General features: G+C 37.0%; 1 protein-coding gene and 1 long non-coding RNA gene across 2 annotated transcripts in view; both read left to right on the forward strand.

Moving 5' to 3' along the window:
- Positions 1-814: 814 nt before the first annotated feature.
- Positions 815-5,354, forward strand: LOC309510127. The gene is made up of 3 exons (XR_014210221.1): positions 815-897; positions 1,175-1,315; positions 5,047-5,354. It is a non-coding gene; the product is annotated as an uncharacterized lncRNA (long non-coding RNA).
- Positions 5,355-6,545: 1,191 nt separating this feature from the next.
- Positions 6,546-27,853, forward strand: part of LOC309510106 (NACHT, LRR and PYD domains-containing protein 3-like) — a 49,647-nt gene continuing 28,339 nt past the window's right edge. The window contains exons 1-6 of the mRNA XM_082191189.1: positions 6,546-7,003; positions 7,216-7,306; positions 7,493-7,606; positions 8,607-8,714; positions 8,888-10,684; positions 12,488-12,661. Coding sequence (XP_082047315.1) covers positions 7,257-7,306; positions 7,493-7,606; positions 8,607-8,714; positions 8,888-10,684; positions 12,488-12,661 — 2,243 coding nt within the window. The 5' untranslated portion in view covers positions 6,546-7,003; positions 7,216-7,256. The remainder of the gene's footprint in view (positions 7,004-7,215; positions 7,307-7,492; positions 7,607-8,606; positions 8,715-8,887; positions 10,685-12,487; positions 12,662-27,853) is intronic.

The following is a 27,853-nucleotide window of genomic DNA, read 5'->3' on the forward strand; positions in this document are numbered from 1 at the left end:
GATTCACTATAAAAAGTATATTTTTACTACAAAAAGTGCATTTGAAAAACAAAACAAACGTTCAATAAACATTCAATTCAATTAAATCGTCATATTACGTCTCCATATCAACTGCATACAACTAAAACAAACCATTACAGCTCACCAAAAAGCCAACAAAACGTGTGGAACCAATGTTTTCTGAAATCACGCCTTATGTAAATTTGGATAGTGGCTCTTAAAGGGGAAATGCACAAAATGCAATGAAATGCAAATGCTCTTAAAGGGGAAATGCACAAAATAATAAAGTGGCATAGCTATATATAGCCTAGACATTTTTTTCCAAGCGCCACCTACTGACAGAAAGTGAATTTGCGTTTTCATTCAGTCCGTCTGCTGTTTTTGTTTTGTGCAGGTGTCTTCTAGCATAATTTCACAAAACAAAAGTCAGACCATTTTGTTTTTGCTTTAAATCTTGAAATTATACAATCTAATTTAAATTAAAAAAAAAAATTATCATGCTACATGTGTGTAGCCTCTTTGTTTGCATCATGATTACATTTCAAATGGCTGGAGACAGATGTTATAGAGCAAATAAACAACAAATACATTTGCTTAAAGGAAAAAAGGTCAGCTATTGGAATTGGCCAATTTGCTTGAAAAAAATTGGAATCCGCAATAGAAAATCATAATCGGGCCACCCTTATAAAAAATATTAAATAAAACATTATTAACAGTCTTTTCACAGTTTTATTTTTCTAGTTTTATTAATTTGTAGTTTGTATGGTTAATATTAATGTAGGTTTATTGTCAGGCTCTGGTTGAGCTCAGCTTGGGAGCTCAAGTTGAGATTTCTTACCTCTCAAGGCGACTCTCAGGCCCGACGGACTGGCCAAATCCAGCTATTGAGCTGTGGAGGTACACAACATCATGCATCATGTTACCTTATTATTCCCTAATTGATCTGTCTTCATCTTCCTACTCTTGTAAGTGTACCAAGTGGATGTACGTTTCTGAACTTTTTGTACTGTACATTCATTGGTACATTTCAAATATTGGTCACACTTTAGAATAAGACCCTATTAGTTAATGTCAATGCATACATATGAATCTTTGTTACAGAAAATAAAATACAACAGTTCCACAACGAGGCAAGGCAGCGAATGATCCATCTGTTGTATTCTTCATTTCACAGGAAACGAAGGACACTTTTGGAGGCTGCATGTGAAGGAGGCTTAGAATTGGATCAGCCTTCGTCGTGCCACGGTGACTCAGTCGGATGCAGCCTCTGAATTGGGAAGCAGCAATGGATCCTTCACGAATTACACTTTTAAACGCAAGTACTGGGTTTCAGGTTACTCAAATATCTAATGATATGAATATTAAAGTCCGGCCTTCGAAGGATGCAGCCTTTGAATTGGGACGCAGCCCCAGAGTCGGGGTCGACTCCAGCACAGGAATCTACTCTCATACTGACTCTGTTTCTGTGTCCGAAATCTATCACTTGTTTACTGATTCTCTAATCCCTATATAGTGCATGGCAGTTGAGTGCCTATGAAAGTTAGATAAGCAAGGAGTGAAAGAAATGAAGCGAGGAATGCGGACACTGACGTATTACACCTTGTCAAAGAACTGTCGCAGAAACTTTGCCACATACATTTATCCTACATGTAGCTTACTTTAAAAATAGATAAAAGTCATATTGGCTTTAGTTTGTAATTATACATTCCTCCGTGCCAGCTTTAGTTTAACTGATGTTATATTAATGAATGAGGGAGTGTATGTGGTTTTAACTGTAGTCGGAGTCTACTCCAAAAAACCTGTATTGAACAGCCCTAGTTCTACGCACATGTCCGGGAAACTCATGAATATTAATATGAGCTCTGCCCACTGAAACAGAACATTTCAGAAATAAAAATCTCATAACACCAGTCGACGTTATTTTCCATGTCAGTTCACAGTTTAAAGCTGCAGTCCGTAACTTTTTGGGGTTAAAAATTATCCAAAATAATTTTTTGAGCAAGGACATAACCAGCCAGTGTTCAAAACTGCTTGCCTTAGCTCGATTCAAAACGGTAAGCTTGTAATAATGTTTTTAATCCCAGTGGCACTGGTGGATTTCTGTGGGAAATTCAAGCACGTCTTTGCGTCATTACGTCACATCTGTACACATGAAGAAGAGTCTCGGCTAGTACACAGCACTTGATATAATTAAACTTATCAGTTTGATGGCGGATCCAGAAAGGTTCAAACGACAAACGGTAACTGGAGATTCACCCGCTGTAAAATGGACTTCGGACTTCGGAGTGGCTACAGAAAAAAAGAGACTGCACCCGGCCCATGCGAAAACAAGGATAAATATCGGAAGGGCATTAAATGTAGTCACGCAATGCTGATGTTGTTAACATTAACAATTTGAGAACAAAGTATAATTTGCACGGTTTGGCGTGATATGATAAGCGATCGTTAGATTTTATCAGCGCGATTTACTGCAATGCTTTTTTTTTTCTTATGTTGGTCATACTTCCAAAAAGTAGTATCTGTGATTGCGAATGACAGTATCCACACCGGCGGCGACTGACAGCCACATATTCTCCTCAAAACATTGGATTCATCAGCGCTGTGCCGTGCCGAGGCAAAACCCATGTAAAGTTGATCATTCTGCGAATAACTGCAATTGCAGATTTCGAACAGAGATGGCAAACAAGAGGAAAAACTACGGACTGCAGCTTTAACTGTAATGTTAATATTTAAATAGGTGTTTCTGTGAGTTCACAGTTACGATAACTTTAGCAAGTGTGTTTCTGTATGTTCACAGTTTAGCTATAACGTTAGCATTTCGTTAGTGTTTCTGGCTCTCTGAGATTAGAGAATGTGCTAAATAGTTCTTATAAAGGTCATAAAGCTCTTATTAATTTCCTGAATATAACAGTTACATGATTATACAAAATAATAAAATATAGGTAATTTATTTTATTTTTTTACATTTTCCCTTGATATTAACGCCTCACACTCCATTCCAGTAGGTGTCAGGATATGCACCATTAGCTGGTTTACCAACAAAGAAGTGTTTCAGGCGGTTAAAGGGATGGTTCGGAGTAAAATCAACCTAGGGTCCTTTACACCATGACCTCGAGCCAAACACCCCACAGAAGCTTTTTTTCCCTTGGTTGAATATTATTAAAGTTAGAGCTTATTTAGAGAAATCAGCCGGATGGCGTAGTGCAAGCGCTAATGGATCCTATGATGTATCTCGTAAATTACCCCACTAATAATGCTCGAAATTGTACCAAACTTATACACTAGTTATAAACTTATACAACATACACTCCAAATAAAAATAAATATGTGAACTAATGATTTTAAGTAAAGACTACTAATGTAAACTTGATTTGTCTACTGCATCCACTTAATGTGTTATGCTTGATCTCTTTAGTTTCACCTTGTGTAAAAACTTAAATGGTTTAAGGCATCCTTATGCATTGCTTTCTGCCAGGACTTTTACGTGCTTTTCCCAAACCACTGAAGTGACGTCGACGTCCGGGTTAGCAGTAGCATGACCCCTTCTCGGGGGGTGTTTGGCTCGAGGTCATGGTGCAAAGGACCCTAGGTTGATTTTACTCCGAACCATCCCTTTAACAGTAGCATGTTGCTTTTAGTGAATGCTAGTTTGTCACTGATATGTTACTGATATGTTTGTCACTTATGTTTATTTGTTCCATTTATAGTAATAACCTAACGAACTTTTAAGTAAATTAACAGCAAATGTTCATTTTTAGGTGAACTATCCCTTTTTCCATTTATAATGGAACCTGATAAGTTTCTGTCTCTCCATTGAGAAAGTCAATTTAACCAAAACGTTAAAGATCCAAAACGGTCTTAAAGGCGTCGTAAAATTAATCGAGCTGTTTAATCCAAATCACTTTATATGATGAACAGATTTACTTCTATATATCTAAAGTAAAAAAATGACACACATTCATAGAGCACATCACGTATGTAACACAGAAAACATGCGTGAGGAATGAGAACCAATGGGATTTGTTCTGGTGTGTGATGCATGAACAAGCTTCTGGGTTTACCATAAATGATGTGCTTTAACCTGTTAACTGTCACCCCCCTTTTTTTTTGAGTAGACAGGAAAATGCACATTTTGAACTTAAATGGTTGTGATTAAAGAATGCTTTGGAGTATAGACGTACAATTGGTCTTGTTTTAAAGAAGACATTTGGCAGATTTTTGTAGAAGTTAAATAAATTAAGAAAGTGAAACAGAAAAAAAGTTATAGAAGTTTGAGTTTATGGAAATGTACAATGTAAAACATTTTATTATTCATATTTTATATAAAATATATATTTTTAAAACCTGGGCGACTCTAAAACTGCAAAAAAATGTCAAAAATCTGAACAAGTTGTTTTTCAATATTTAGGTTGATATCTCAAAAAATGAGCTTTCAGTAAGATTTTGTTTGGGCGCAGTACCACATTTTTTTACTAGGTGACAACCAGACTCCATTTCTGCCCATATAAGGGCACCTCCATTTCCATATGTGGTTTGAGTGATCTGAACCATTATTTCCACAATTTTAATACAATTTATGAAGTAGACATTCTATTCAGAAGTAATATGGGAAGTTTCTACCATTCTTTCATGATTTTTCATGTTCATTGCTATTTCAAAATAAAGGTCTGAACACACCTTAGGAATATGAAAATATTCTTGTTGCAAATTGATAAATTACGGCTCCTCTGTAATTTATTTTGAAAATCAGTCACCAAATATGAAAACTAGAGATTGTAAACTTTCAAATGATATATAGTTTGTCGAGATTAGTTTAGGTTTAGTATAGGATATTACTGTTTTAAATATGTAATGGCTTTGGGCCCACGATCATTGTGATGACGGAATTGTTATTTTTGGGTAGACTATCTCTTTAATATACTCCAGCAGTCATAACCAGTTCACACATTCCCTCATGTGTTTGATTGTCTCATGACTAGACTCTATTGCTTAACATTATTGATGGTTATTTAATGAGAAATGTCATGATTGTGCTCTTTATGTTAGGACTCTAATGACGATGACTCATTCTGCCATCTGGACATTAGAATCCTCTTCATTGAGCATGAAGGTGTTGTGCTCTCGTCTTCTCTCCGTCTCAATCAAGCGTCATTGAACATCATCATTGAGGAAGAAGTTATGATGGACAACATTGAAACCGTGATAAAAGCTATGTGCATTCTGATTGGACTTGCAAGCAGTTTCAATTCTTATTTTTACTTGTCTTTTGGTTGACAAGTTTATTACATTGAAGTGTTTCCTGTTGTTTTGTTTTGTTTTTGTCGTCAACAATTAATAAAAAAAACATTGGAACATTGAAATGAATGGTTTAATTTTCTTCCCTTCCAATTTATGTGACAGAATGCATTTATTACAATAAATCTCAAAATAGTATAAGACATTACATAAATATAACATTTGTGTAACATAAAATAGTTATTTTATACAACGTACACTCCAAATAAAAATAAATATGTGAACTAATGATTTTAAGTAAAGACTACTAATGTAAACTTGATTTGTCTACTGCATCCACTTAATGTGTTATGCTTGATCTCTAGTTTCACCTTGTGTAAAAACTTAAATGGTTTAAGACAACAGGTTTCCGTGCAATTTTCTAGTAAAGTCAAGTAATTCGGGTTAAGAGTGGGATATAGATGCATGCATCTGACGTGACTTTGTCCATTGTTGTAATCAGAAATAGGAAGAAACCAAACACGGCACACAATGCTTTTTTAAACAAACAAAAAATTATTTTGGCTAAAGACAGTTTCAAAAGAAAGTATGTAATAAAGCATCAGTTGTACATCAAAAAAAAGTTTTTAAATTACACTTAATTTTACACTATTGGTTATTTTCTGTCTCTATCCTCTGTGAGTTCATGGAGTTATGGAGTGTTTGAGAATAGGTTTGTTAAATACATGGACAGACGATAGGTTTAGAAGAGGTTTACTTAGAGATAATGAATTATGTTTTCCTTCGAGAAACCTATAGAAATAGAAAATATTATAATGAATGGGATGTGGAGGGAGAACAATTTGCTTTTAGTTTTAGTCATGGAACAAACACCAGTGCCAGTTTTATTTTATTTGTTGAAGAAATATAAAAAGGTCTTTAAATGTATTGATAACAGAGTTTGGGGTAACATGTAGGTCCTATTTGAAACTATACACACACACACACACACACACACACACACACACACACACACACACACACACACACACACACACACACACACACACACACACACACACACACACACACACACACAATTGTGTATAGAAGAAGACTGGAGCTAAACAAGAAGGATCCTCCTGGTCAATGTTGTGAGGTCTATATAGATAGTTAAGTTTATTTAGTGAATGTGAAGAAGAGGATGAATGTAGAAGTGGTTTAGAGTTGCCTATTAAATAAGAAGAAAGTAGTGCTAGATAGATTCTATTTAAGTGAGATGTGGAATAATAGGCTAATGAACGCTTAAATGTTTTATTACTGACTGATATAGACAGGGGACCTGTCCTGATCTGCACGCCTGTCTCGAACACCCGCTTTCACTACACAGCGCACACCGCCCTCTACTGGCGAACACAGGTATGAATAATCTGCTGTGGCTCCTACAAATGCATTAATAATCCGTGTAATAAATATGTTTGTTTTGAGTTTATCAGCACACCAAACTGACTGGAGTTATTAACTGTAAACCTTACTGGTGATTAAACTCAAGTCATTTGCCAATAAGGGCAACCATTAAAACACTAACTTACTAACCAACATTATAGTGACTTCAGCAGTTTAATCACGTGTGCCTTTCGTCACAGATAATAGCGAAAGTAAAAGAAAGCTGATGTTTCGCCATTTTAATAAAATAGTCGATTCCTTTCTTATGTGTAGCTAGCCTACTCGATGGAACAGATGGAGGAGTTTGTGAATCGGTTGGCTATGTAGATACATTTTGATAAAGGTTAGTCGCGTACTCGAGGTGACTTCCACATTAATATTTTCTCTGAAAGGAAATGAACGAGGTTTATTTTGTGTATCGTGTATATGATGATTTTTCAAAAGATCTCTATCTATTTATTTCTCCAACTCTCGCGATCTAGTCAGATCAATTATAAAGATGTTTAACGATGTTTAATTACATTAGTTTTGTGTTTGTTTGTCATTTCCACCCAGAGTCAGTGGAGATCAGACTGTTTCAACTGTCCAGCTTTATCATGGATGACACACAAACATCCAGAGATGAAGATTTTTCTAAAGGATGCAGGTATGAATAAACACATTAAATAACCTTTTATATAATAAAAAAGATGTCTCCTGATGAAAAAAATGTGACATTCATTTTTTTTAAATACATTATTTTAAAGGAAATTTCTTGAAAACAATGTCTAAACCCTCCTCAAGTGCTTTTCATTAAAACGTTTTGTTTTTACGTTTCGTTGTTCTGTTATAGTTCAGTTCAGCAGGAGAGATCAGAACCAGCGCCCAGCTGTGTGTCTTTGAGGAGAGACAGGTCTATGGGTCTTCCAATAATATTTAAGAATGACAATACACAGGCTGATCTCAGGTAGCTATAAATTTTTTTAAATATATGATTGGCATTTTTATATTATGGTGTTTTTGTATTTTGCATTTATGATATTCATACTAGACATCTTCACCTGATGTGAGAGAGACATCTACAAAGTGTTAAATTTTTTTTGGCTTGGACTCAGATATAGCATTTTATTGAGATGCTTATATTGTTTTAAACACCCAGCTTTTGTGTACATTTTAAATGGACTGTAGTTATTTTTGTTGGTACCTGTGCGTTGTGGAACTCCAGGTAATGTGCAGCAGTGCTGCTGTGGAGGCCTTATATTCAGAGCTCAAATAATGCCCTATATATTCTGACCTCAAACCCATCATAACCTCCTCCAAAATGAGTCCTCCAAAAATGACCAAAAAATGGTATCAATGTAATCAAATTAAACTTTATGAAATAAATCATGTTGTTGGTAGAAAACATTGTTTCTACTCAGATAATCACTGGGACCATATCATCAGCACATATTGCCAAATAGGCACAAGGTTTTGTTATCAGTTGAAGATCCTCCTTTATGCCTCTTATGATAGAGTCCACGATCTTTAAAGCATATTTTAAGGAAATGCGATGGTTTTAACTATTTTAGGACTCTGTTTTTATTCTGTTGATTCTTATGAAAAGAATAGTGAGGCCGATTTAGTTAAAAAACTTTTGTAATTGTAGTTTTTTGTTTATTTCTCTTTTTATATTTTGCTACCGGTACTTTTATTCTCACCATTAAAATATCTCTGACAACTGGCATGAAGTTAAATTATAAGCAATCAATAAACAATGTATTATTTTAATTTAATATGTACAATATTTAATACAACATATTGTCAAACTTATAGTTTTTGTTTTTAGTATTATTACAGTTGTGCCCTTTAGGAGTTGATTTATTAATGTGCATTTACTTATTAACTGTTAGAATTATTCAGGTGATGTAAAATAAATCCACCAATATCACAGTGTCTGATTCTTGGTTCTCTTCATGATGTTTAAGGTCAATCCCACCACAAAGATCAGCAGTAACAAAACCCGTCTGTAAGAAGAATGACCAATCTATGAATCAACTACAGGACTTTAATGAAAGCAGGGATGCTGGTGTCAGGTAAAGTGTGGAATTTTAGATTGAGATCAAAATTAAAACACATTAATAATGAACACATTTCATAAATATTATGATATGTTCTTGGTCATGATACAGAGAATAAATAAGACATTTTACTCTATATATTTATCTCTATATTTAACTTATGTAATACATGGAATTTGAATTTACAGCCATGAAGTCCTGAACACATTTAGATCAAATCTGATGAAGAAGTTTAAGTGTCTGAATGAGGGAACAGCAAAGCAGGGAAACCCAACACTCCTGAATGAGATCTACACAGAGCTCTACATCACAGAGGGTGACAGTGGAGAGATCTGTAATGAACATGAGGTGAGACAGATTGAGACACAATCCAGGAGAGCAGCAACAGAGGACAAACCCATCAAATGCAATGACATCTTTAAACCTTTACCTGGACAAAACAAACCCATCACAACTGTGCTGACAAAGGGAGTCGCTGGCATTGGAAAAACAGTCTCTGTGCAGAAGTTCATCCTAGACTGGGCTGAAGGCAAAGTGAATCAGGACGTCCAGCTCATATTTCCACTACCTTTCAGAGAGATCAATCTGATGAAGGGTGAAACATTCAGTCTTTCAGATCTTCTTCATGTGTTTTTCCCTGAAACAAAAGAAATGGAAATATCCAGTGACAAATATAAAGTGTTGTTCATCTTTGATGGTCTGGATGAGTGTCGTCTTCCCTTACATTTTCAAAGGAATGAGACTCTACGAGATGTAAACAAAAAGAAATCAGTGGACGTACTGCTGACGAACCTCATTGCGGGGAATCTGCTTCCCTCTGCTCTGATCTGGATCACCTCTAGACCAGCAGCAGCCGATCTCGTCCCCTCTAAGTGTGTCCATCGAGTGACAGAGGTACGAGGCTTCAATGAGCCACAGAAGGAGGAATACTTCAGGAATAGAATCAGTGATCAGAGTCTGGCCAATACAATCATCTCACACCTGAAGTCATCAAGGAGCCTCTACATCATGTGCCACATCCCAGTGTTCTGCTGGATCTCAGCCACTGTTCTAGAGAAGATGTTGAGTGAAGCAGAGAGTGGAGAGATTCCCAAGACTCTCACTCAAATGTACACACACTTCCTGATCCTTCAGTCCAACATAAAACATGAGAAGGACTATAAGAAGAACCTGACAGATGAAGACATGATCCTCAAACTGGGGAAAGTGGCTTTTCAGCAGCTTGTGAAAGGCAATGTGATCTTCTATGAGAAAGACCTGAGAGAGTGTGGCATTGATGTGACAGAAGCATCAGTGTACTCAGGATTGTGCACTCAGATCTTCAGAGAGGAGTCAGGCCTGTATCAGGCGAAAGTCTTCTGCTTTGTTCACCTGAGTGTTCAGGAACATCTAGCAGCTTTATATGTGCACCTCTGCTTCACAAACAACAACAGGAATGTATTTGACACAGTCTCTAAACCAGGTTTGTTGTCTATGTTTAAGAACTGGTTTAAACTCGATTTACCAGAACATGTTTCATTTTCTGAGCTCCATGAGAGAGCCGTGAATGAGGCTCTACAGAGTAAAAATGGACACCTGGACCTTTTCCTGCGCTTCCTTCTGGGTTTGTCAGTGGAGTCTCATCAGATTCTTCTTCAGGGACTAATGACACTGAGAAGAAGAAGGTCTGACAGCAATGAGAAAACAGTTGAGTACATCAAGGAGAAGATCAGGACCATTGACTCTCCAGAGAAATCCATCAATCTGTTCCACTGTCTGAATGAACTGGGCGACCAGTCACTAGTGGAGGAAATACAACAGTATCTGAAATCTGGAACAATAAGTGAAGCCAGACTCTCTTCATCTCAGTGGTCAGCTGTAGTTTTTGTGTTGTTGACATCAGAGAAGAGTCTGGAGAAGTTTGATATTAATACATTTGTTGGAGAAAACAATAAAGCTGAAAAACTGAAGGTTCTTCAGAAGCTGCTGCCCGTGATTAAAGTTCAGTAAGTATCAGTGAAAACTATCACTTTACTGTTAAAACAAAAGAAAATCAAAAGATCATAAATCTAAGAAACATACGAACATTTATTGTATCAGTAATAGGAGCAATATGGCAGCATACTTGTTTTTATTGTTTTTCTGATTTTTTACAATTTGAATTTATCTATTTTATTGACGGGAATAATGACGGGGAGATGTGATTGGGAAACAATACAAGCTGACTCAAACTTGTGTTAAAGCACCTGACACCCAATGTCTTCAACATGAGGATTCATTTAAAATAAACAAGTTTAATGTTACAAATTAATTAGTACTTAAACCATTTATATGGATTTGATCCACGTTAAAAGTTAATTCTTTATTGTTGCAAATTTGACAATGAAACTTGACTACTTAGTTGAGGTTTTCATTAAAGGGTTAGTTCATCCAAAAATGAAAATTATGTAATTAATGACTCACCCTCATGTCGTTCCAAGCCCGTAAGACCTCCGTTCATCTTCGGAACAGTTTAAGATATTTTAGATTTAGTCCGAGAGCTTTCTGTCCCTCCATTGAAAATGTATGTACGGTATACTGTCCATGTCCAGAAAGGTAATAAAAACATCATCAAAGTAGTCCATTTGACATCAGTGGGTTAGTTAGAAGTTTGACCACACACATGACCAGCGTCGGCCAATAGTGAGCTTACGTGTGACGTATAACACAGAAGCGCTACGCTGTTACACTACGTGAACTAACTCGAGGCCCAGAGAGAAGGAAATTAATAGTGGAATAATGTCAAAAAGTTTATAAAAAAACTGATAAAAAGCATCAAAAAGTATTTTCGATGCTTCAAAAACTTCTAACTAACCCACTGATGTCACATGGACTACTTTGATGATGTTTTTATTACCTTTCTGGACATGGACAGTATACCGTACATACATTTTCAATGGAGGGACAGAAAGCTCTCGGACTAAATCTAAAATATCTTAAACTGTGTTCCGAAGATGAACGGAGGTCTTACGGGCTTGGAACGACATGAGGGTGAGTCATTAATGACATAATTTTCATTTTTGGGTGAACTAATCCTCTAACATTTTAAGTATTACATTTTAAACAGACAAACAAAGCCCAACTCTTATAATAGAGGTAAACAACATCAACTGGATAGAGCCAAAGACTGGACTAAAAAGGCAAAGGTCAAAATCTATAAATATGACATCATAATATATATAATAAAGCATGTATAATATGACATAATAAAGCACAAATGTTATTTAAAAAAAAAGGCTATCATGATTGAGATATCAGTTGATGGTAGTAAAATTCTTGTCATGCTAGACAAAGAGAGTGATTTATCACTGATCCAGTTTTATAAAGTAGTTTTCCTGGCAACAACGGACAAAAAATAAAATATTCATATAGCATGTTTATTGGTTATTCACCTGCAAGGGAGGCCAAGAATTCTAGCCCAAGAATGCGGTCTTACATTTAGAGCAAAGCGTGGAGTTAGTTGGCTTAATTTTATGTTGTATATGTCGTGTCTGTTCAGAATCTTGTTCTTTTGCACACTGAGAGTTTGTTATCCTGAGTCCACACCATGTCCCATTTGTCTTTTATTCACACTTAACTCTCTCCAATTGTAATCTGTGACACCATCACCTCAAGGTTCCTGAGTAATTTTGAGACAATGCCATCCATTGGTGACCAAGTGCAGTGTTTTCTTTACTCCATCTACAAATTGTCTATTTTTTCTCAATTTTCTATTGCTTTTTGTTTTCAGTTCATAGTGTTTACCAAGTATGATTTTCATCTCTCTACAGTTTGAGTGATTGTGGAGTCACAGAGAAAGATTCTGCTGCTCTGACTTCATTTCTGATATCAAACCCCTCACAACTGAGAGAACTGGATCTGAATAATAGAAACCTACGAGATCCGGGTGTGAAGCTTCTCTCTGTTGTACTGGAGGATCCTGACTGTAAACTGGAGAAACTCCGGTAAGATCTTCTACTGTATATCATAGTCAGACATGTCTTCTGTAAGACTAAATCAGGGTTCCACAAATCTGGCACTGGAGGGCCACTGCCTTACTGAGTTACTTACCTTACTAAACTCTGCAGGACAGCGGCACTTCAAAACCGGATTTGAGGAACCCTGGACTAAATGCTTTGATGTAAATTTTAGGGCTACACTGCAGAAAATAAATTTCTTTCTCAGTATTTTTGTCTTCTTTTCTTTTTTGTATTCTTAATTTAAGATAAATTTAGCACAATAACTTAAAATGTTAAGTCTTGTATACTGAAAAATTGCTTATGTATCTTGATTTAAGAATTTTTAGATATTAGATATTCAGACTACGTCTGGATCGGATTCAGAAGTTCAAGTCCAACAACACCCCAAAGCTTCACAGTCCTATACCTCGTCCTGCGTCAACATTTCATCAAGTAACATTAGGCAGTTTTGATTTTACATATGCGTCTGCTTACATACGTGACCCGTTCTGGCAAAATGAGTCGCAATGAGCAAATGTTCATGACTGAGCTACACCTGTTTGACTTTAATTGTCAAAGTCAATTTTGAGAAAAATCGAGTTAAACGTTTTATGAAGGTTCCAAAACAAAATCATCTACCAACCATACCTTAAAATCTCTGGTAATAACACCAAATTTTTAATTTTTCCCCCATGGTACCACAATTGTTTGATTAACATTAATGAAAAAGACTATATATTCAGACCTACTGTACTGCATGGGTCTAATATAATGTTACACATAAGATGTTTTTCCCCAACAGTTAACCAAACGTTCACTTAAGACATAGCAGATAATGTTTGCTTGAATACTCGCCAAGACAGATATTTTGAAACACTGTAATTCTGTGTAGGTATAAGTGTATATCGGGATCACACGCTGTCTGAGGCTATGTTCACACTTAGCGTCTTTTTTGACAAGAAAAAGTTGACAACGGCGTTTTTTTAGCAAAAAAAAACGCTGGCAGCGTTCGGTTACAAATAGCATCCAAGCGCGTCTTTTGTTGCTATAACAACAGCTGCAACAGTAGCCTAGTGCTGTGTGATGCAAAAAATGTAGAGAAAGAGAAAGTTGGCTCTTGCGTTGGCTTTTGAAGTTACCGGGGAGGAGAATGTCGGTTCACAAAGACGTTTGTGGGTGCACGACAGACAGTTGTTCTTGTTGTTATGGAAACGACAGGTCTCGCTACTCGCTTGTCATTGGTCAGCTGTCAAAAAGGCGCTTGACGTAGGGCGTTCTTTTCAGAAAAGTTGAACTTTTTTCAACTTAAAAAGACGCTCTGAGCTGCAGAAAAAGACGCCGGCGGTGGCGTCTAAAAAAGCGCTCAGGACTTTTTTGAAAAAACGGTTTACTCCATAGGGTTATAATGTAGAACAGACGCTGGCAGTTTGAAAAAAGACGCTAAGTGTGAACATAGCCTGAGGCGTCTTTGAGGCACGCTCCGGATGTGTCAGTCAGTGTGGGTAAAATCATTTTGTTTAAATCAGTATGAGTATGAAAATCACATTTCATTGGTTCTAGAGGTGGGAATTGGCAAAAATTTGACAATCCGATAGTATTGTGATATTTGGGCCACGATTCAATATTATTGCGATTCTTAACATATTGCGATACAGCAAGTATTGCGATTCGATTCTGCGATATATTGCGATTCATGTCCCCCATATTATTCAAAGGCATTACAAAAAATTAGGATAATAAGACTGCTCAACTCACTTCAAATGTCACATTAAATCTGTGAACATCTTCTACACATTTACTGAAGTGCAACTTAGGAGGGAAGTGCAAAAACTTTGTCTTTGAACATTCAGGACACAGGACCTTATTACAGAACGTAATTATATGAACGCGTCACCACCGCATTAGCACCAAAAACATGGATATTTTATTTTAGAGAATAATTACACAACCTATTCGATATTCTATAATTCATTAATTAAATAAACTAATCGAATATTCAAAAATCGTGACTCATCCCTGCTAGGGGTTTCATCAACTAGTCGACTAGCCGACTAGTCGACTGTCACAACCACTAGTCGGCGCTGTCGGCCCTAATCGACTAGTCGGAAAACAAAATGGCGTCAGGCGCTGAGGTACCTATGCGTCCAAAACGGTCAAGGTCATGGAGTGCAGTGTCGCATTTGGTGCAATATAGATGGACACGCAAAGCGGGACACATTCAGAATTAATAAACATTTAGTAAACTACAGAACAGTGCGAGTGGGAAATGGCGCACCTCACACGGGCAGGGCTACGAGAACGGACACTGCACTGGTGATATAAAACGCACACACACAGGTCTGTTAACTTAAGCGATACTTTTAAGGTTGTCTAATATTTTTCTGACTAACAAATTACTGACACAGTAGGCTAAAGGGTAGATTTAAAAAAAGAAAAACGAAATTTAAATAAAGAAAAAACTAAATTTAAATAAAGAAAAAACGAAATTTAGGCTAAATAAAACAAATGAAATTTAAATAAAGAAAAAACTAAATTTAAATAAAGAAAAAACGAAATTTAAAAAAGAAAAACGAAATTTAAAAAAGAAAAACGAAATTTAAATAAAGAAAAAACGAAATTTAAATAAAGAAAAACGAAATTAAGTTAAATTAAAAACGAGATTAATTTAAATTAAAAACGAGATTAATTTAGATTGATAATAACGGGTAAAAAAACTAATACATTTTGTTTCTATTATTCTATTTTCCACAATGTCAAAGCAACGCAGCTTAACCGAAAACACAAGCTCAGGCATGCACTTCGGTCCATACAAACTCCGCTGTTCTGCACTCTAGCGGTTCGAGCCGCGCCTGAATCGCGTGTCTCACGCAGGCAGTGTGCAAACTCCAACCTGTTAAGCTGAGACGCTCACGCCACGCAGCCAGTGTGTCGCAGGTGATACAAAAATATAGTGGTTCAGTATAACCTACATCAAACTTGTATCGGCCTATATGCTTAAATGATATTTGCTTAAAGATGCAATGAAAAATGCACAGTTAAAACTATATGCAAAAAATATGTCGTGATGTTGACAATGTTATTGTCTGAGGCTAGCCATGTGGCAATGTTTATCTGCAACGTTCGCTGATGCGCGTGGTGTGGCAGTTCATAACAAGAATGTTTTAATTACAAGAATGTTTTAAATGAATGCTGCTGTTTTTGTATTAACACAAGAATAACTGATGAATTTATTTATTATGTTATTTCTGAATTTCAAACATACATTTCCAATAATTCACCAGAACTCCTTCCTCTGTCTTCCTTAACAATGCTCAATGCGTTAATGCGTCAATTTAATGAATAAATAATTTAACGACTAGTCGACTAGTCGTCGACTGTTATGCAAAACTAGTCGACTAGCAAAAATCAGTAGTTGTGAAACCCCTAATCCCTGCATGTAATCTCTTGTTTTTTTCCCTCAAATCTTCACTCACGTCTCGATTTTCTAAGGGGATTATAAACGTTTCTTACTTGGTTCGCTTTTAATTAGGCCTATTATATTCAGATTCTTAACTGTACGTTCACACCGCCGCCGGCGAGAGCGGCAAAATTCGCTCTCGCCGCCCTGCCACCGACGCCGTAGAAAGATTCGGGGACGCTCTGACGCTCTGATGTAGATTAGAATGCGTGATTTTTTTCCTCTCAGGCGGAGGACTTCTACATTCCGATTGGTTGCCGCTGGTTGCCGCCGAACCGCGTCATAGCTTATTACCATAAAGTTGACTTGATTTCAACTCCTCTCGCCGCTCTCGCCGTCCAAGACGCGCCGCGCCGCCCTCGCCGGAGCTCGCCGCCGGCTCTCATTGAAAATGAATGGCTTCCGGCCACTTTGACGCTCTCGCCGCCGGCGGTGTGAACGCACAGTTACTGTGGTAAAGTAGAAAAACGTTGTAGGACAGATAGCCTACATTTTTACTTGCACGTCAGATTCATTTTAACACAGTTTTTGCTTGTTATTAGACATGCAAGGCGCGTCAAGTTTATTTGTAAAGTGCGTTTCACACGCGCGGGTGATTTTTAGTCTCGCTCTCTCTGGCAGCGCAATTTCAAACATAGCTTAAATGTCTTGCCCTTCCCAGCGGGCACCTTGATGTCAAAATGACGTCACGAAATAGGTCAAAAATGAAAGTCATATTGACGTCAAAGTGTCGATGTCAATTTGATGTCAAGATTTTGACCTCTGCTGATGTCATTTTGCCAAACAAAAAGGTGAAATGCATGGCCGTACACTTATTACACGCTTCACTTAAAACTAACCAGATTTACTTTATTTAATTTCCGGTTTAAAGAAATCATATTTTGTATTTTAAAGACACCATGATGGTGGTTAGCGTTTGCTTTAGTTGGGCTCTTGACCCTTGACTTTTTAATATAAAAATGTCTCTGGCTGCTATAATTGTGTGTTTATAAAGCACAATTGTTGTAGCAAAAAAAGCCATGAGAAAATGAGGTCGGGCAGGGCCGGCCCGAGGCATAGGCGAACTAAGCGGCTGCTTGGGGCCCCCCCGCCACCAGGGGGCCCCCAGTCGAGTTTTTTTTTTTTTTTTTTTTTTTTACATATTAATTAACTTAAACAAGTGACATAAATGAATGAAAGGATTAATAATTCAAGACAAGAAAATTCTGATTTCATGATCAATATACCTGCTTACAACTGCTGCTGTGTCTGCCAGTGTTTGAGTCATGCGCATAACCTCGCGTGCACAGACAATTTGTGCGCAAAGTCACGGTAATGTTAAGCCATGTCACAAAAATTTGATTTGATCAATGATTTATCCTTTAAATGTAATGATATTCAGAACAGAACAAGAATAAAAAAATAACTATAAACAAGCCAAAACGAAATAATTTAAAGCGAAAGTGAAAGTAAGCGACGTTGGGCTCACGTATCTCTTTCATTAGAATCAAAATGTTTCAACATTCGCGATGGATTTGGATGGTAAACTATTCTTTATCATAGGCTTTGTACTTCACTCACGTTCCAATATCGACGGAAAAAAATCATCCTCTTCACACGTGCAAAAATGTGCTTGGAAACATCACAGTGGAAGATTACAAAGCTGGAATATGTTGTGTGTGTGTGTGTGTGTGTGTGTGTGTGTGTGTGTGTGTGTGTGAGAGAGAGAGTCGCGGGCGCGATCGAACAGTGGAAACATAAAAACATACTCCGTCATGTTCATACAAGACATCATTCAAACTGCAAAGTGTTGCAAAACGTTGGAGGATATTTTGCAAATAATTTTTTTTAATATGTTTTGTGACAGTTTGTTTTCAGAAGTTTCCAAGAGTTAGTAAAAGAGTAAAGAAAAAGTTAAATCTTTTTTAAGTATATATTTTTTTATTAAGTATTTATTTTGTATTAATACATCACATTATAGCGTGACATTGTGTCAATAATCGTCAAGCACAGGTGACTCTGCGTGGTGGGAGGGGGCCCCCAAATCAAATTCTGCTTAGGGCCCCCAAAAGGCTCGGGCCGGCACTGAGGTCGGGTGATGTTGGCTGTTTATTGATGATGATGACGATATCATCATGTAATTGCCTGAATCCCTGATATTATTCTGGGTCTAATGTTTTGATCATATTGGACTTGTGGTTTTAATATTGTTTTATAATAGAAGCCATTTAATTTTACAGCATGAGAGTAATGTTGTTTATCAAATAATGTAAAGGATTTTAAAAGCATTTAAAGCATTAAACTTTTTCCTCTACATTATTACTTAGCCATCAGTGTATGACTCTCAACAATGGTGACAGTCAATGAAATGCTTCATGCTGCAGTGCATGCTGGGTACCACCAATCAAAACTCACCCTTATCTCCCAGCATGCATTGCGGCTTTAACAAATTATGCAGCTGGATTTTTTATAGCTTGTTTTATGCTCAGAGTTGATCTGATTATCTGGATATTTTGTTTGAATGTCACCATTGTTGAGATTCATATGCTGTTTCTTGATGTCTGTGTGCGTCTAAGTAATGCCATAGATGAAAGGTTTTTGTGCACTAAATAGTTTTTAAAAACCAAGTATATTATTTGATAAACAACACTGCTAGACATGACTTCTTTTGCCATTAATGATTATAAAACAGTTTTAAAATCACAAGTCCTATATAATCATAGCATTAGACATTGAATAAGATCAGGGATTCAGGCAATTACATGATGATATCGTCATCATCATCAATAAACAGCCAACATCACCTGATCTCATTTTCTCATGGCTTTTTTTGCTACAACAATTGTGCTTTATAAACACACAATTATAGCAGCCAGAGAAATTTTTATATTAAAGGTCACATATTATGCAACATTCACTTTTGCATGCTGTTTGGACATAAATGTGTGTTGGCAGTGTGTGTACAGAACCACCCAATAGTGATAAAAATCCACTCACTCCTTTTTTATTAATCCCCATAAATCATCAGCAGTGTCTCCCAACGACCTGTTTTCAGAATGCTGTTTTAGTGACGTCACTACAGCACAGGCCCCGCCCACGAGTGTTGACAGACACTGCCGTTTGAACATAGACCCGCCCTGATCGAGTTCACAGCTGCTGCACTGACGAGAATGTCTCCCAAGCGTTGTAAGTGTTGTGTGGCTGGATGTATTAATCCACATAGCTCTCTCTCTATTTACTCCCGAAATCTGAGGCAGCCGCTGAAGACGAGGTGGAATTATTTTGTTTTTTAAAGAAAATGCTCCCTCAACTCTACTGAAATTTGTTTATGTACTTGCGCACTTCTTATAACTTACTGTGTTTACTCAGCTCTTACGGTGATTTTCTGAAGTAAAACTGACGCTTCATCTTTTGTGTGATGTACAATAAACTTTATTAAACTCATCAGTATATGTTTGATCATCATTCGGACCTGGTCCGAAACAGCAGACTTGTAGGCTATTAATAGTGGATACATACAAGCAGATGACAAATACGTTATAACCGTAATACCTGTTCCATCTCTATACAGCACTCTGACTCTGTAGGCATTATTGTCCGACTCCGGGTCGAAATGAACACCGTTACTGAGAGTTTCTGATATTATTATCATCATTCCGTGAGATGAAATTGTCCTGAGACTGAGCGCGAGCTCATGAAGCTCCGCCCCCTGTGTCGTGCAGCAGCAGCTTATTTGCATTTAAAGGGCACACACTAAAACAGCGTGTTTTTCTGAGCCCCCAAAAATGACAATTTAAACATGCTGTAAAAAATTATCTGTTGGGTATTTTGTAGTGATGTGACATTTGAACCGAGGCGTCGGAGCTTGTGTCGAGAAAAAATGGGCGTGCCAGATGAAGCCGCGATTCGAGGCTTGTGTTGTTAACGTGAAAATCACGTGACTGATGACAAACGAGGCCTCGGTTTGTGTGGATACGTCATCGGTTCGGTCTGAGTGTCGCTTCTGGATTAAAGGCGGTTCGAAACTCGCGCCACCTTGTGGGTGTTGTCAGCAGTAGTAAAAAGCAGATGTAGTAGTGTTAAAGAGTCATAGAGAGTTAAATAACTATCATTGTCATTGTCGTTATTGTGTCATATATGTGTTAGGGCTGTATATTATTACATTATCAGGTTAGAATAGTTATAGTATATTGTTATTATTAATTATAGTAGGGTTAGCTATATTATAGTCTTGTTATATTAATTAGATACGATTATTTGGATTGGTCTGGATTTTTTTATTTGGATTGTCCTTTTGGATTTGTTTGCTTTTTGTGACTCTTCCTTTTTCCTGGTAATGGAGTCAGCAAGAAAGAGGGAATCCTCCCCTGTCTGGGCTCAACAGAAGCATCAGTATCCTCATTTATACCAGCTGGCACTGGCATTTTTTAAATAAGTGTGTTACCCCAACACACTTGAAATTATTCTGTTTCTCAATAAAAATCGATTGAAATCCCTCCTTCCAGACTATTCTGTTGCAGTTTACTTTATTACACTCCCTCCAACATAAGCACTGCACTCAACACAGTGTCACTGTTGTTGTTCATACTGTCACTATCCAAACAATTAATGAATATTTAATTAACTGTGTGTGTGACTCTGCACAAGTAAATTCAGACAGAGAAAGTTACATATTTTATATTATACACAGTAATGGACAAATGTCTGCTCATGTCTTTTTATTATTGCAAATGAAAGGTTACATACATCAACAGCGAGTACAAAATAAATAAATAAATAAATACATATTTTTATTTATACAAATATTTTTTCTAAAATATATATAGTTATTTCACACTGGTTCAGAATGAATGAATTTGTCTGCTATTTCTTTGCACAGTAGCTAGGTGTCACTAGTGAGCAATGCTGAATGATGCTTCGAGTAATGAACCTTTGGCTAAAGCAATGGGCTGCGAGGTATCAGTGGTTCAGGAAGCCTCATTTTGCCATCACTAGTATTTTGAGCTAAAACTTCACATACACACTCTGGGGAAAGCAAACGCTAACCACCATCATGGTGACTTTAAAATGCAAAATATGATTTCATTAAACCGGAAATTAAATAAAGTAAATCTGGTTAGTTTTAAGTGAAGCGTGTAATAAGTGTACGGCCATGCATTTCACCTTTTTGTTTGGCAAAATGACATCAGCAGAGGTCAAAATCTTGACATCAAATTGACATCGACACTTTGACGTCAATATGACTTTCATTTTTGACCTATTTCGTGACGTCATTTTGACATCAATGTTGATGTCATATTGATGTTAAATTGACGTCAAGGTGCCCGCTGGGTTGTGGAAGATTAAATTCGCTTTTCATACCTTATACAACAAGTAGCCTAGAAAACATGAAGATATCAGAAAATAGATTGATGGTCTCTGACTCTTTCCTCCTCGTGTCCCACATCCCTCTCAAAGCGCAGAACTGTAGGCTTCATGTGGAATCACGCGTCTTTGTGTGGAAGTAGGCTATTAAACGAAAGTTTTTTTTAATTTTTTTAATAGATTTAACTTTATATTATTTAAGTTTCCAATATTTACTGATATTTATTTCAATGCTTTACAGGCTTTGTGTTGCTTCTTTGACGGAATTGCTCAAATTAACACTTTTTTGCTCGAATAAACCATAGACTGTAAAAAATATGGACAAAGCGTCTGTGACGTCACCCATAGACTTTCTGAAGAACGGGTTTGGAGCCGTTTATGGGGGGTATGGGCGGCGCCATCTTGGAAAATCTCGGGAAATCCTAACCCCGCCCACCTTCTGGCCAATCCATATATGGGTAAAAGGGCGGGCTTTGTGTGAGACTGGAACGATGTCATTTTCGCGTGAAGAAAGCAAAATAAACAACAATGGATGACATACAGCAGATCTTGTTCTTGCTTCCCAGCGTGTTTGTCACAAGAAGCCAAGCGCCGACATTAGGCGTTTCTCGATAGCAAGTACACAAAGTTCGGATTGCCAAGTTAATTGCCAAGTCTGACTCAGGAGAATGACTCCCGAGGACGTGAGTCCGAGTTATGGGATCAAATTCCCGCCAAATATATAGCGGTCACGTATAAAAAAATTATAAGCGTGAATCAAAAATTTTAAAACACATGTAAAAATATATTGCACAAACTGAAAAAAAAGAATGCAAAATGATCAAAATAGCAAACAACGTGGTCATGGATCAAAATATAATAAGCGTGAATCAAGAAATAACAAGCATGAATAAAAACTTTAAACACATTAAAAGTTATTTTGCAGAAAACTTGTGGTCATGCTTTCTTAAAAAGTATGTTTTCCTTGGTTTTATTACTGTGTACTTTGTGCTTTCTTGCATTTTCTGCTCATATTTTACTCTTTTGTACGCTTGTGCTGTTTTTCTCTTCGCTCTTCTTTCTATGTTCTGCGCTTGCTTTCCCAAATGTTGCAGTTCGAGTTTCATGTAAATTAGGGCAGGCTTAAGCGTCACCATTGGTCCACTAGTTCTAGATTGACAGCTACTCCTCTAGCCAATCAATCGAAGAGGGGAGTTGACGTCACACCAATGCGACTCGTGGCTACTGATGCTTATGTAGGAGTACAAGCTGTTTTTGTTTGTACAATTTCTTCAATGCCATTATAATATACTAAAATGTTATTTTTCTAATACTTTTATATACTGTTCAATTTCTTATTTGTGCTTTGTTATATGCATTTATTAAATTAATTATTTTCGCTTGGCATACCAGCGTGATTACGTCACCGCACACTTCAGTGTAAATATAACAACAAAGAAGCACTGCTGCGCTCTCTTTTATTTCATTTTTCTTTAATCCTTACTCTTTTTCAGGAGTGCTGCACTTACTTATACAGGGGAAGACGGCAGTTCAATTTAACTTTACAAAGACTTTCAAGCAGTAAAGCTATCTGAACTCTGGACATAAATAATTAAATTCATCTTTTTTGAGATACATGAGAATGTTAATGTGCACACTGGTAATTGGTGTTAAACAATATTACTTGGCTCATGATGTCAATATGCTAAGGCTGCTGTAAGTAAAACATCCTGCAGTTATGAAACGCTGATTGTCACACATGTCTTTGTCCTCAGTAAGACGAATCATTTGATGTAAATTTTAGGACTAAAATTAGCTTGTAAAATTTTCTGTAAACACTGAATCTCAGCACAGAAATCACAGGTGTACACAAATGTCTAATATCATGATCTGGTACCAGTGTTCATTTTTACATTTAAAAAAAAATCATTTTTTTCGGTCACACAGCTCGGTCCATTGAGCCGCACCGATGATGTCAGCACGGCACGAGCTCTGTAACACCGCTCCATTTCGTCACACTGAAGGTGTGTTTGGCTTCCCATACAACTCGTTACAACTAACCGACATTGCTTAAAAGAGTTTGTGAGACGTGCCAAATTAAACAGAAGTGCGGACACACAACTTCCTTTTCAAGGGAAATTAGCCATCATCAACTACCGAAATCTCTTCTTATTTCAGTAATGCGTATGAATGAATTTCACCAAGGTTGATCAATGTTTTTCGTTTCACTAGTGTTGAGGCTTTTCAATAATTGTTGCCTAACGGCCCTTCATACTGGAGATCTCATAGTTGTCTCCTCTAAAGTTTAGAAGAAATCTCAGCAACATCACACACTGTGCTCAGATTTCTCTCCGTAGAAACTCGGGATCGTTTACATTTGTCTCTTTTGGAGTTTAGAAGTGATCTCAACAACATCACACACTGTGCTCAGAGTTTTTCCCTGAACTAAAGACCCTGGTGGTCTCATATTTGTCTCCTCCAAAGTTTCAGACAAGAATGAACATTGATCTAGTTCATTTGTACAGTATGGTGCACTGGCAGAATAGTTTTGTATAATTAGTGTAGAAATATGTGAAATGCTTATAAATCATTAAATGTTTAAGTTTTATAGACCCCATTATTACACATTTTTCAAGTGTCCAGACATATATTGTTATCCATTTAATATGAAGAGACAATTTTATTAGTCTTTTTCATTATAAAATATATTGTAAGTAAGTAAAATGTATTTATACAGCGCCTTTCACAGACTAGGTCACAAAGCGCTTTACAATAGACAATAAAACATAATAAAAAATAAATAAAAAAAAAGTTCAATATATAAAAGGACAGAGATTACCCAAAAGCTAACCTGAACAAATGAGTCTTCACTTGTCCCCTAAAACTGTCCACATTCTCAGCAAACCTAAAACTGGTTGGCAAAGCATTCCATAGTCTGGATGCCATAGCGGCGAAGGCTCTATCCCCACCTGTCTTTAAACGAGTGCGTAGCGTAGATAGCAGATTATTAGACCTGAGAGACCGGAGAGGGGTATGAAGATGAATTATGTCAGCAAGATAAGCAGGGGCCTGACCATGTAAAGCCCTATAGGTTATGGTTAAAATTGGATCCTGTAAATTACAGGAAGCCAGTGAAGGGAGCAAAGTATCGGGGTGATATGGGTGCGCCTATTTGATCTAGTGAGTAACCTAGCAGCAGAATTTGGAATAGATTGCAGTCGATGAAGAACAGATTTGTTAAGTGAGGAGAAAAGTGAGTTATAATAATCAAATATATTATAACATTTCTAAAGACACTTATTTACTGTTGTGGTAATAAATACTTGTGTTAAACTACAAGCATGAAGTTATAAGGCAACGCAAAGAATAGAAATAAATGATAAACATGAAAATGGTCTTGATATAAAAGCTTCAGGTCAGGGGCATTCAGTCCGTATACTGTACGCTGTGAATGCTCTGCAGACCCAAGCCATTTAAGAGAATGAGTTTGTGGACTCGCAAATTAATATTAACACTATAAATATGACTATAAATTCCCTTGTCGTTTGAGGTGTAAAATAAAGCTTACATAATAAAATTATGGTAATACTGTACATATGTTACTGTCCGTCATTTATTTATTTGCCATTCGACTTTTTTTTCCAAATAAGTGCCAGTTATTAATAAAATAAAATTAATACATTATTAGCTAACTGTGTGATTTGTATGTACATTTCTGAAATGCATAACTTGGACACAGTCACCTCTGATAACAGATCACTCTAAATTATAATGTAGATGTGCATTTTCTGTAAAGCTGTATTGTGAAAAGCACTATACAAATAAATGTGAAATTAATTGAAAAGTTATGGAGGGTTTTGGGTAAGTGTATCCACAACGCTGGCGTTATTATGCATCATCATCATTGTTTCACGTTCTATGGAAGCATGTGGGTAGCAATATTCAATTTGAAATGTAATATGCAAAATGATAATGTAATATGTAAAATGGCAATGCATTTCTGTATTTAAATTTACGTTTTCCATTACATTTGTACAACGTTTGGTGCAAAATTTTAATTAAATTATAATATTTACATTTGCCATTTCATACACTAGTTTTAATATGTAAATTGAATACATATTTTAACATTTTAAGTTTGCAGTGGCTTCATAAATTAATAAAAAATATTAAAAAAACAAAGTACACTTGATGCACATTTCTTTGTTCTTCATTTTCTAGAACTAGTTTAAGAACCTTGCTGTATTTATGTTACGAACCGCTCTGAGACACGAGGGTAGAGGATCCAAATGCAGCTTTATTTGAGGGCAATCCAGAGGCGTAATCCAATGTACAGGCAAGGGTCATACACAGATAGGCAGTCCAAACAAAGAAACAAAGAAACAAAACCGGCAGGGACCAGAGGCAAGAGAGTAATCCAGGGAACAGGGCAAGATTATCCAAAAACCAAGAGACAAGAAAACCAAGAGAATGCTCAGAAATGCAGTGTAACACTAAAACAACACTTTGCGGTGAGTGAATGAATGAACATGGTATAAATAGACTGAGACTAACAGGGTGATGGGACACAGGCGAATGCAATCAGTGATAATGAGGTGCAGGTGACTGTGATGAGTGATCAGAGATGAGTCCGGGCAGTGAGTATGGGAAATGTAGTCTGAGAGTGAACGTGAGTGTCTGATGTGGAGTGCCCTCTGGTGGCTCTCAAGGGCACTCCAGCTGGTGACCATTACAATTTATATGTAGTTAATTAAGAGAAAGTACACTGCCATCTTATTCTGACGAAAGTGACTTGAACGCACTGCCGTCGTAAACACGACTTCCAAGGAGGACTTATAGATGATGACGTCACCAGGGGGGCCAACTTCACACAGTGATTGACAGGGAGGGGGCGGGGCCAACTTCACACAGTGATTGACAGGGTGGGAGGGGGCGGGGCCAACTTCACACAGTGATTGACAGGGAGGGAGGGTGCTGGGCCAACTTCACGCAGTGATTGACAGGGTGGGAGAGGGCGGGGCCAACTTCACACAAGGCTTGTTCGACTTCATGCAGCTCTGCGCAGACCGATCGGCGGCTGACTTGAAGCAGTGCATGCCGGTTAGAAATTTTGTCCGACTTCATACAGCGCCGACGCCATGTGACTGTGACATATGCCATCAAAGTACCGCGAGAGCGATTCGAGAGTAGCCGGAGAACTCAGCCAGCGCAGCTTCTCAAGAGCGGCTGCACGAGCTCTGATGACGACACAGCTGTTCCACGATTGGCCGGATTCACCGCATGACAACGATCACGTGTGTTTCGTGTTTATTTGAACACCTTTAGTTCCTCTAAAGCTCACAAATCAGTTTTTTATAACAGTAAACACTCTTTTCATGTAGTTGCGATGTTATATTGTGTCATGTTTATCAAATTAAAACTGATTAAAAAACGTAGACTCCACTTCATTGATAGAAGTTTATGTTGAACTTTATTCTTGTTCAAACAGACGCTGTATGAAGCAGTACATAAAGTATTGAATGAAAATGTCTCTGAAGCATCTGTCAGGGTCCCCGCGGATCCTTAAAAAGTCTTAAAAGGTCTTAAATTAGATTTTTTTAATTTAAGGCCATTAAAAAGTCTTAAAAATATATATTTTTTTTAAAAAAATTCTTATTTTTACTTATGAAAGGTCTTAAATTTTAGATGACACTTTGACTTAGACTTATCTAAATGCTTTCGAAATTAAAACTATCTAATTAGCGTAGCCCTACGTATTATTATTTTTTATTCTATCTTGGTGGATTTGCTTGTTCACGTGACAATTCGCGTCACTTACGGCAGTATATCAGCCTACGTCTGTCTCCTGCACGCGAGAGGAGAGAAGAAAACGAGTAAATGTCAGTTCAGTTGTAAGTTCATTCTTTATGTGCTTAGGAGTGTGCGATATTGTCTATGAACTATGATGATATTGTAATCATCATTGTTTTAACTATGTATGAGGCACTGCGAGTGCGAGCTGACATCGCGTTTCTCTCATGCTTACTTTCATTGCGTGATGTGTCAGTGCAGTTATAGATGTCCCCAAATTAGTTTTTGTCTTATATTTATATCATATTATGTTGTTGTTATATTAGAATATCACATGAGCAAGAGTGCCGTTTTCCTTTGCACAATTGCAAATGTGCTATTTATTTTATACAACAGTTAAATTAACAGAGTTACTTTTTGGACACAATATTGTCAATTTTCACTTTATATCGCCGACGAGAATTTCATAATGAAGCCGTGGTCCAACAGAACCACGTTCTGTTTTATTTTTTTACTGAAATCCGCGTTTTGAACAAATCATTTTAACGATTCAATGAACATTCACTTGTTTTTCTGAATGAATCAGCCGTTTGAACAAATCGGTTGAATAAATGACTCCAACAACTCGC

This window comes from Leuciscus leuciscus (genome assembly GCF_965113295.1).
Source record: "Leuciscus leuciscus genome assembly, contig: SUPER_11_unloc_2, whole genome shotgun sequence".
In the NCBI taxonomy this organism is placed as follows: domain Eukaryota; kingdom Metazoa; phylum Chordata; class Actinopteri; order Cypriniformes; family Leuciscidae; genus Leuciscus; species Leuciscus leuciscus.